Below are 11795 nucleotides of genomic sequence, written 5' to 3'. Positions count from 1 at the left end.
GGGGGGCTTGGCAGACCTAGAAAATGTCTGAAGCCCTTGAGAGCAACATGAAAGCCACGCTGACGGAGCAGAGGGGACACATCCAGATGTTGCACTGGCCTGTGGGGACCAGCCTCTGACAGGGGACATACAGTGACTGAATGAATTAGCTCACTTTGAATCAGCTGCCCCTATTTTCTCCCAGGCTGTTTTGTGTGTGGGCGTCTGAATACGTGCAGGCTTTCACAGGCTCAAGCACGTTGCAAATTTCTTCTCTGGATCCAGGACAAACACAAATCAGGAGGCTCAAAAACAAGGGGAACGTTGCACTCCTTACACTGTAGTACAGAGATTTCTCTGACACTTGGAAATGGGGAACAAAATGAAACACTTGAATTGGTTCTTTAGTTTGTATCCATGAGCTAATTTCTAGTTATTTTTCATTGTTATGGTTGTCTCATTACTAGCCAGTTTGTAAATGTCTCTGCCAACCCACAGACAAGCAAGGCAGATTTTTTTTTGTTGTTTTCATTTTTGTCACCTCAACTGGCACTAATTTACAATGACGATGAGACTGTATGATCTGCAAACCAAACAACAGAGGGAAATCAATTCCTTGCTTTGTTACCTTTTATATCGCAGGTGATTTGGTCTTTTCACTTTTGAATATGTATGCCTTTGTGGACAGCAATCATTTTGGTGATGCCAAAATTTGATTTTGTAGAAGTTTAGTTTTTCACTCTGCTCCCTCTCTCGACAACTTATGATTATGTTCAATTTCTGATTTTCTCTCTGTCCATGCAGAAACAGACATTACTGTGAATGGATCAAAATTAGCACTGTTTTGCACATTATTCTATTTTCTAATGGTCAGAGAGGCTTGACCTTGCTGCCAGCCTGCCTGGTCCATTATCATTGCTAATTTCAGAATTGGTATGGACACAGATGACTGCAATATACTCAGTGGTGCATTTAGTCGGCACTTTGCCATATATCAAGGCTGGCATGGGACATTTGGGTTGCATTCGGCACATTTTCTGTTGATGCCCAGTAGTTATACCAGATGGATATGAACTCTTAACGGCTTTGCAAGAGGCTATTACTTGTGTTGCCTATTGTCGAGGGAAGCTCTTGTCCTCTAAGACTGCTGTTGGAGCTGAACTGTCGGAGGGAGAATTGTAGACGATTGCAGCTGAGAAACTGGTCGTCACTGAGCAATCTTACAGGAAAATACTAGCATCGTTTACATTATACATAGACCAGTTCCCATTGCACTGCTTTGTTGTATTATGTTTCTATTAATTCAAATATTTTGAGCCATCATATCCTGTCAGAGGTCATGAAACACCTGTGACTGCAGGCTTGCTGAGCAGTTTTTGGTTGTAATATTTGTGAAATTAATATTTATGTCAGTCAGTTACAGCTTTGCTTTGTGACAAATGCTACTGGTCTCAGAGCTAGCTGCTAGTTATGAATTTCTTGTCTGAAACGAGCAAGGTATTTAGTTGGCTCCCCGCAGAGAGCCAACTAAATTCACATTGATGGATTATGAGAGATTGACAAGGTTATCCGTCAAACCCAAAGCATAGGTGGGTCTGAAGTAGAGAGTTGTGTGAAAAATGCAACATCACCAATGTTTCCATCATTTCTTATCCCAGTGTAAGATGGAGTCTAGAATAGGCTCTGACATATGAAATGGCTTGCTTCAACAGTAGAAGCAGCATGACCTTTTTTCCTCACTAGTACATCACTCATCGACTTGTGCAACTTTCTGCTTTTCAACCATCATTACAATGAGTAGTTACCACAGCTTATCAACAATACTACTGCACTTAGTGCAGCTGCCTTACTCTGTTTCAATTCATACTAACTTGGAAAATGCTCAAATGAATCATACATACTCCAAACTGTATACATTTCACTGGTGTGTTTGCAATGTACCATAACTTCCAGCATTACATGGGGGAGGTCTGCTCACATTGCAATGCCAACTGTCTTCCATGGTCAAAAGAAAGGAAACACTAACATAAGCCTGTCAACTGTCCTGGTTGGGCTGGTTGTATGGGGGTGGGATTTCCTGGCAGGGTTTTAAAATGTCTTACAGATTTAGAATTGCCCCATCCCAGAAGCCTCAGTTGTTCATTAAAAAGTTAGAAAAGCATAATGATATGAGCAGTGGACTTCTCAATCACCACATCAGAAAAAATTGTGTCTGATGCCATGATTGCCATTGCTAACAACAAAACATTTATTTAATGTGCATTTCCATATAGTCAACATTATGCCATGGTATATTTAAGAATGGAATTTTTTCTCATTATTCCTCAACATAAAGGCTGAAATATTGATAGCCAATGACTAATACAGTTACAGCAACAAAGTTAAATGTGTACTGCAGTAGAAGATGTGATGTGTGATGTGTCTCTGTGACACAGTTAAGCAATTATCACTCAAAGAGTAATACTTGAATGGGAGGGAGTGGTGGCAGTCCAAAATCTCACCTAGGGCAAGAGTTTAAGAAAAAAAATATACAGAATATTTTAGCTTTAGTATAAATGTTTCTATTTTTAGAGTGCATGAATTATAGTGGTTTTTGGTGGGTATCATCAACCCAGCTAAGTTATTGGTTGTACTTTTCCACCAATAAGGTCGCTGAATGGGTTTTAAGCCAAGAAACAGCAACAGAACTGTACGTGCTAAATCAAGTTTACTGACTGCCAAGTCTTGTATTTTGTGACTTTTTAATGACTCCCAGAATGCCTTATTTTGCTGAAACAAGGCTTGTCATCATTTTCTAAAGCCCCGCAGTGGAAATCTACCATCATAAACATCCTTCCACAAGACAGACTTTCTATATGCCTGTGTGCAGTATGTTTGTTTTGCCAAGTCTCAGGTTACTGTGAATCTGAGCTGTCTAAATGTTTATATTCTAAAGCATCAAAATAATGTTTTGCGATTTATTTTTCAATAAATATTGAATTCTGGATGTTTGTGTGTTGCCAGGTCTCTTCTGAAAGGGAAGAATGTGCTATAGCATGAGCTATGTCCTCAGTGGCATGGAGAGAATGCCTCTTACGAAAGAAATTCACTTAATTCAATTAGAGTTTTTTTCACTTGGATCCAGTCAGTGAAGCCATTTGGCGTAATCAGTGCTATCTGTCTTGTTGGCGTCCTGGCCTTGAGGCTTTTTCCTTTTAGTTTTTCCTAGTACTAGGATCTCAGTTCAGTTTTCTGGGCCAACAGTGTATTGTCATTTGCCTTCATGACCAATACAAATAGGCTGTCTTCCTAGTGGAGTTTGGTAATGTGGCGTGGCCAGCTTAGATTCCAGGGCGATGGTTCGGCCACAGGCATTTTCCTCTATCAATATTCATTTCTTTGCACCAGGCTGCCAAGTGACGCTTTGACCAGACCGCTACTGTGGGACTGTGGCCTCATGTGTGGCCGTGAGCAGGGGGATAAAACATAAGTGTTATATCATCACCTCTTCATTCACACTGGCGCACAATGTCTGCCAGCCCATGGCAGACACTGACAGCACACAGTGAGAAAATCTAATTCTTAGCAGTTCTCACATTATCGCAGGTCACGATATTCATTTTCAAAAATGAAATTTGAGGCTCCCTCCAGGTGAAGCATCCTTCGACTAGATCATATGATTGAATTTAACGGATTTAAGGCACTGGAACATGATCCATGTGCTTGTTTTCTCTCTTATCCCTACAGGACAAAACAATTAAGCCTGTATACTTGAGAAAGGGACCTCATTTTGATAGGGTGGCTTTATTTTGGGGCACTTCTTGTAGAAGCTTGAAGGCTTCTGTGTTGTATCAGGGTGACTGCACTGACCTGACACTGAAGGCACCCACTACAGCCGGTGATGGATGACAGGGATGATGGTCGTCACCCCTCCATCCTGTGAGTTTTAGTGATTTAGTATCGTTCTACTCTTCCTCTTCATACCTCCTCCCCTCCCCATCACATATAGTACATACAACCACACCCCCCACACACATAAGGGGAATCATTATAATATTCCTACAATGTTCCTCTAGGGACTCCACTAGTGTGTCTGTGGCACTCAGTAGTGAGTTTATGGTTTTTAATCTCCTGTATGGTATCACTGTAATATTTCTGTAATAATTCCTACAGGGACTTACAGCTTTGTTGTAAAAAATTTATAGTATCCTTCTTGTTATAGGATTATTAAAGGCCAGTTCTTCCATGAGGGAACTGACTAACTACTTGAATAAGGCGTGGCAGTGACAATATATTTCTGCTTAACGACTTTCACATCACAGCCTTGCATAGTTTTTTATTTTTTTATTTTGATTGATGGAGTCATTGGAGCAGTAAGTAGCCCTCCTGTTTTTTTTTTTTCTTTCTACTCCTTGCCCGTTTCGCAGAGTCAGACCGCGGGGAGACGAGGAGGACGGACGCCCTTCAGCCGCGGACGTGCGCACCGCTGGAGGCAGTCGAGCTCTGACTGCGTGACTGTCTGGGGCTTGTTTGGTTTGGAGGAACTCTGCCTGATGTTACAGCGGAGCGGAGAGGAGAGGAGCTGGGTGGGCTTGACATGTGAACCAAGTCTGCACAGATAGCCTACACAACAAATAGCGAAACTATGTCTGCGGCAGGGGCGGCTCGGTGCTCCGAAGGACTTGACACAGGTGAATGAGGACATAGCTGCAGATTTCTTGTTTATTTTATTTTCTCTTAATTTATCTGTCCACGCTGAAGGAGACTGACACGGCGGCAGCAGCAGCCCCGGTGCCCGCTTTACCCCTCAGCCTGGCAGGCGTCAAGGTGCAGGCACGAGAGGGACGGAAGAAGCACCTCTGTATCAACTATCCGACAGCGTTACCGCACAGAATCCCCCCCGTGACGACAGACAACACAGAGAGGACACCATGTCAAAGGAGACCAGAGGAAAAGGTAAGGCATCCTGGGTTCATATGTGCAGGCTGCGGCTCGGTGTGCGCGTGCTAACAGGTAGAATGAGTCAACCTGCCTCTGGTGTTGGATGTTGGCGCGCAGAGCCGCGTGCTCTCCTGGACGGAGCCAATCTGTAGGAATGCGCGACGGATGAACGGACCTGCAGGAATCCCGCTGCACGTCTGCTGTGCTGAGTCCGGGCCGGTCCGGACCGGCACGGCACAGTGTTGCTTTGGGTTAGTTGGAATGGACATAAGAAAGATACCAGTTCTATTCTATTCTATTCTATTCTATTCTATTCTATTCTATTCTGTTCTTGTCTATTCTATTCCTATCGGCTCTATTCTGTTCTATTCTGTTCTGTTCTTGTCTATTCTGTTCTATTCTATTCTGTGCTGTCCTGTGCCTGACTGTATTTGTCTGCTCAATTCTACTCTACTCTGTTCTGTTCTTGTCTGCTCTATTCTATTGTGTTCCGTTCTGCTCTGTTCTCTTCTATTCTATTCTATTCTATTCTGTGCTTTCCTGTGCCTGTTTGTTCTTGTCTTCTCTACTCTATTCTGTTTATTATGTTCTATTCTATCTGTTCTATTCCTATCTGCTCTACTCTATTCTGTTCTGTTCTTGTCTATTATATTATATTCTATTCTGTGCTGTCCTGTGCCTGATTGTTCTTGTCTGCTCTATTCTATTCTATGTATTCTGTTCTATTATATCTGTTCTGTTCTTGTCTGCTCTATTCTTTTGTGTTTTGTTCTGTTTTGTTCTGTTATACTGTGCTGTCTAGTCCCTGAATGTTCTGGTCTGCTCTATTCTATGTTGTTCTGTTATTGTCTATTCTATTCTATTCTATTCTATTCTATTCTATTCTATTCTATTCCAGCAGAGCATTAGAGAAACTGTCCAGGCCGTAGAAGGACACATCTCAAGTGTTCAGTGAAAAATGAATACTACTGAGGAATAAAATGCATTAACCTTACTTAATAACTGTAACAGATCATTTAAACTGTCACACACAGTTCTTTTTCTTGTAGCTCATTTCACTGTTAAATTGCACATATAATAGCCTATGTTAAAAGAGAGTTGATATGACAGTATTTGGAAGGCATCTGAAGTCATGAAATTTCTATAGCCAAGCCAAATTACATGAGCGACATTACATGAGTAAGCCTCCTCTCCAGCAGACCTGGCTGGACTCAGTTTTGATAGCAGGTCTTTATTCCTTGTTTTGTGTCCAAAACGTTTTAAAAGTAGATGTATGAGGGTGGTGCTGCCCATCCATGCCACTTGCTTGCATCTAGTTCAATATCTCTAAGAGTCCATGGCTAAAACAATTCAGCTTTCTTTCTTTCTTCTTCATCTTTTATTTGAGTTTATACATATTGGCCATACAGACAGATTTTTGAAGAGTATAACTTGCTGATAGAAATAATCCCTTCATTACTTTGCCCCCACGTGTACCAACCATACACATTTTTACCAAACCACACAGCTTGAAAATACATTTAAAACTCATATCTATGTGTCACACACTGCCAGTCTGTACCAAGAGTGAAGCTAATCAGTTTGGGTGTGGAAAACATTTCTTTAATCGGGCGAAAGCAACCTAAACCATGCTAGGGGAGGCGTGATGCGGCATGGTGAGTAGGGAGACCCTCCTTTAGCTGGAGGACAAGGGTTCAAGCCCCTGTGACAGCGAGCATCCACCCTGCTGAGTCCTTGAGCAAGACACCGACGCCCTCCCAGCTCTGTATCTGTATCGGCTGCTGTGCTGTGAACTTCCTGGAGGGGGGAAGTGGAAAGAGAATTTCCCTGGGGGTGGATCAATAAAATATCAGATCATTATTATTCTTAGTAGTGACAGAAAGTGGCACCACAGGGAGGGCTTTCTATTCCAGTTGTGGTTTGGGCTTTAAATTATTGCTGCTTGTACTTGCTTATGAAGTACAAGCATCTTAATCTGTCCAACAGCCGCCCTAGAGACAAGGATTACATGACACACAAAGCGGACAGTGTCTAAGATAACATCAATAAAATATTTTTTCTCTCACCTACAGCCTGACTGAAACAAAGTGACAGACTCAGATCACATGTTGCACTGGAGGGAACATGCCTGGATTCAATATGAACCCAGGCAAGTCCCAACAACCACTGATTAAAGGTCCTGTCCATGATCCAGATATAAACATCGAACAAAAAGTTCGGAAATTTGTGTTTGGTAGATTATTTCTCTGTTGTAACAATGCTTCTTGGCAATACATTTTATACCGTTGGAAAGCCTGTTTATTTCCCTTTTAAATGGTGCCCCATTTGTAAGGAACATGCATTTGTGGGATGAGCAGCACAGCTGAGTATGTGGGTTGCGCTCATGAAAAATTTGCCAAATCTTCTCTGCCAATGCCAAACAGCTTATTCTGCTGTTGCTATTGACTCTTGTTTTGAGCTTCCGGTACCCCCAGGTGCTGACAGTCAGGTACCTGATTGGCACCTGATTGGCAGCACCTGTGAGCATGGGCCCTGCTACAGTGGTCAATTGGTGTCTGCTCCAAGAATCTGCATGCCACGTTTGTCTGATCTCGATAAGGCCTGTGCGATAGGGCAACTTCAAGCTGGTGTTCCACAAAAGCAAGTTGCGGCATTATTTGGAGTGAGCCATAGTACCATCTCCAAACTGAAGGCCAAGTTCCATGAAACGGGGGATGTCAGAGACAGACCGCGAAGTGGGCGTCCCAAGAAGACGACACCCCAAGAAGACCGGTTCCTCACCCTTTCAGCACTTAGGAACCGTAGGCTGTCTTCTACAGATTTGCAGTCAAGGTTTGCAGGACGATATGGCTCACGGCTCTCGGCCCAGACAATCCGGAACAGACTGCACGCAGCCAATCTCCGGGCTCATGGGGCTGCCAGGAGGCCTGCCATGACTGCCCTTCACCGGCAGGCCCGTTTGCGCTGGTGTCGGCAACACCTGCACTGGAACCTGAACATGTGGAGGAACGTTATGTTCAGCGATGAGTCCAGATTCTGCCTACGGAAGTTGGATCGTAGGGTCAAAGTGTGGAGAAGACGGGGAGAACGCTATGCTGATTGCTGCACCGATAGAGTAACACCTTTTGGTGGAGGCAGTGTGATGGTGTGGGGCGGCATCTCCATCACTGGAAAAACGAGGCTTGTCATCATTGGAGGCAATCTCAATGCAGAGAGATATCGAGATGAGTTTCTGCAACCAGTGGCAATCCCATATCTCCACAGTCTGGGACCGAACTCCATCCTCCAAGATGACAACGCGCAACCCACATACTCAGCTGTGCTGCTCATCCCACAAATGCATGTTCCTTACAAATGAGGCACCATTTAAAAGGGAAATAAACAGGCTTTCCAACGGTATAAAATGTATTGCCAAGAAGCATTGTTACAACAGAAATAATCTACCAAACACAAATTTCCGAACTTTTTGTTCGATGTTTATAAGGGAGGCGCTGTTATAGAAATACAGGAAGCTGAATATCTTTGTCATTCTGAAACTGATGGACAAATGTCTTTATGTCACGAGACTTAAATGTATTATGAAGTTGTGAAGTTGCTTGCATCTGCATTGTTTGGTTAGTATATGTACTTACCCTTCTAATTTGAGTTAGAGAATAGTTAAACACTATTAGTGTTAAAATAAATATGATATTGGAGCTCAGTTAGTGGTTGATTAAATGATTAACAGAAGGGAAATTCAGAGAAATAATGTATAAGGTTACCAAGACTTAGTTATACTCTCGAAACTAGGAGCTGCAGCCCTCTCTATAAAGCATTATTTTTCTCACAAGACAAATATGTCACTGTATAAGAGACTCGGCACTCCCTAGTTTATTTGAATGCATGGAAAACCAATTTTTTATCGCAACAGCTGCAAGTGGTCGTCTTCTCCAGTTAATCTTAATTACAACGCAACGAGCCTGACCATAAAACTCCCTCGCTAATGGAAAATACAGTGAGGCCACGGCCATTATTTCATCCATGCTCAATAGAATCATGTGAACCTTGCAATGCTTGAGCAGGCTGGTGGCAGATTAATGACAATCTGCAATATGCGTGGTTACTGTTCGTACATTTTTTATGTCAAGCACACGGTGCATATATTTTCATTCAATATTGCTTGACCTCTCGTTGCAGTATAGTCTTTATAGTAGAGCTGTTTTTTATAGGAAAGTGTTCTTCAAAGTCCCACCAACATCCCAAGACACTCTTTAATTTCACTCTTTCGCTCTTGTACGCAGATCTTATCTTTGTCATTTTCAATTACGAAGAGGGCTGCAGGGAATCCCATTCTTTTTTTTAATTCTAATTTAAATTCTCTTTCTCTTTATCTCTCTCTCCCACTCTCTCAATTGACAGCAATTGTAATATTTGTATTGTTTTCCAGGATGGGGGTGAGCCAAATATAAGCCAAGTATTTATCAAAGGTGGACCGTATATTTTGTCATCTTTTGTCATCACAGTGTAACCACCACTGTTTTTGAGTCAGATCAGAAGCTTTACTGTTTGAAGTGCCGCCTTTGAGTTATTCCAGAACCGTGCCCTTGTACCCAGATACACTGATGGTCTATCAAAACAGAAGAAAGCCCCTGTTTTAATATCCTCTTTAGAAACCAAATATTGAAAGATCATTTGAGAGGAGTAATATGGATATAAAAATTTCAAAGGTCGGGCTGAAAAAAAAGCGTTGGTCCTCAGAATCAAGCAGGTGTGACTCAAATGGAGAAGAATATATATATATATATATATATATATATATATATATTTTTATATTGTTTATTTGCATACAGAGATTATAGCTATTGCTAGTTTCCAGCTCCTGTCCCTAGTTAGGAAGAGAAAAAAAAAGGAAAGTATCAAGGTTACATACAATTATAGAACATTATTTAAAGAAAAAAGAAAAGAAAAGTCAAATCATGAAATAATGGCATACAGCTCTGATTTTGCTTCAGCCAGCCTTTAACATTTTTATTAAAAACCTTAATATCTTGAGTTAATTTTATTTCAGCTGATAGTGTGTTCCACATTTGAGTGCCCTTTATGGAAAAAGCTGACTGCCCAAAGGAAGTCTTACGGCGTGCGATTTTACAATTGCCACTTATATTGACTTATATATTGAGTGTTGATAATGGACTTTTGGGAGCCACTTTTGAATAAACGGCATTCAACCGTTGTACAAGCTGTTGTTTTTTTAAACCTTCATATATTCAGGGAAAATGAGGGGGAAAAATGCTCCATTCCAGCAATGCTCTGCTTCACATTCAGCCAGTTTCACACATTCACACCTGAGAGCTGCCTAGTACCGACTTCTGTTGGCCACTTAGCAGCTTACTGGAGCAGTAGGGGGTAACGTGCCTTGCTCAAGAGCACCTCAACTGTAGTTGTGAAGGGAGGGGAGAGTTTTACTCATTCACCCTCTCCACCTACATGTTCCTAGCTTGTCCAGGTATTCAAATTCAAATTCAAAGATATGCTTTTTTGGCATGGCAGGAAAAAACCTATGTTGCCAAAGCAGTACAGTATTTCAAATGGGGTTAGATTGCAACATTGACTAATAATTAATAATGAATAAACAGTAATCTAACAATCATATCAACAACAATATATTCAAAAGCAGTTCAGTAAAATTACTAGTTCAGTTCAATTTTTCTATTAAATTCAGTTCATAGCAATACTGGAAAGAGAAGAACTCTTTTGAAAGAGTAAATATACAGTGAAAAGGAAAGGAGGGTAAATCTGCAACAGACAATACTGTACATTTTCAACATTTATGTTTTCTCACACATTCATTCTCACTGATTCAAACCATCAAATTTCTAGTCACACACCTGCACAACTCTACCATCACCCCCACGTTTGAGCTGCGGCTCAAAGCCAGATAGGTGTTATGCTGCCAAGCCTCTTTAAGAATGCTTGCTTTTCTAATCGCCCTTGATCATCTCGGTCATCCCTCCCAGAGTCTGGATCTTCTCTAACTGATCCTTACTATTCCTCCCCCTAAGACTTCACTGACGATGCCAGGGCGCAGTGTGAGTTACAGCACCACTGAGCATTCTGTATTCCTCACATTTGATGAAATTGGACCAATCCGAAAGGTTTTTCATTTGCTGTCCAAATAAAATAAATGGGCACCTACTGTTTTGCTGAAATTCAGCGTCAAGCTAAAAATAGAACTAGAGGATGCAGTGATGGACAGCAGCAATTTCTCTCTCTCTCTCTCTCTCTCTCTCTCTCTCTCTCTCTCTCTCTCTCTGTCTCTCTCTGCTCTCTGTCTGTCTCTCTCTCTCTCTCTCTCTCTCTCTGTCTGTCTCTCTCTCTCTCTCCCTCTCTCTATCCCTCTCTCTGTGTCTGTCTTTCTCTCTCCCTCTCTCTATCCCTCTCTCTCTCTCTGTCTCTCTCTCTCTCTCTCTCTCTCTCTCTCTCTGTGTGTCTCTGTCTGTCTGTCTGTCTCTCTCTCTCTCTCTCTCTCTGTCTGTCTGGCTCTCTGTCTCTCTATCTCTCTCTCTGTCTCTGTCTGTTTCTCTCTGTCTCTGTCTTTCTCTCTCTGCTCTCTCTCTCCCTCTCTCTCTCTCTCTCTCTGTAAAGGGGTCTGCAGAGAATGCTTGCCATTTGCTGTCACCATCCCAGTGTTTTTGTGTTTAATACAGTTTTGTGTCATGTTGTTTGTTGATAAAGCCTTTAGTAGCGAGCAGAATACGTTCTCTACCAATGGACTTGTGTTTGACGATGTTATTCTCCAAACCCAATTCTTGTTACTCTGTTTAAGACACAGCAAATACTTTATACACTGCATTATACTGCAGCAGATTGTTGTGTAGTGTAGTTGTGCTGCCAAATGCTCCCCAGACAGCCTGCTC

The 11795-nt window shown here is 42.0% G+C and overlaps 1 protein-coding gene across 1 annotated transcript in view; it reads left to right on the top strand.

Moving 5' to 3' along the window:
- Window positions 1–23: 23 nt before the first annotated feature.
- Window positions 24–11795, top strand: part of pitpnm3 (PITPNM family member 3) — a 70247-nt gene continuing 58475 nt past the window's right edge. Inside the window, exons 1-4 of the mRNA XM_071527140.1 lie at window positions 24–101; window positions 4386–4544; window positions 4720–4914; window positions 5017–5128. Of these exons, the coding sequence (XP_071383241.1) occupies window positions 24–101; window positions 4386–4544; window positions 4720–4914; window positions 5017–5128 (544 nt within the window). The remainder of the gene's footprint in view (window positions 102–4385; window positions 4545–4719; window positions 4915–5016; window positions 5129–11795) is intronic.

Source organism: Centroberyx affinis, unplaced genomic scaffold, assembly GCF_046629955.1.
Source record: "Centroberyx affinis isolate AG114_WGS23_722 - 3 ecotype Tasmania unplaced genomic scaffold, CSIRO-AGI_Caff_v1 ptg001494l_1, whole genome shotgun sequence".
Lineage (NCBI taxonomy): Eukaryota > Metazoa > Chordata > Actinopteri > Beryciformes > Berycidae > Centroberyx > Centroberyx affinis.
This window is presented reverse-complemented; position numbering and strand designations above follow the sequence as displayed.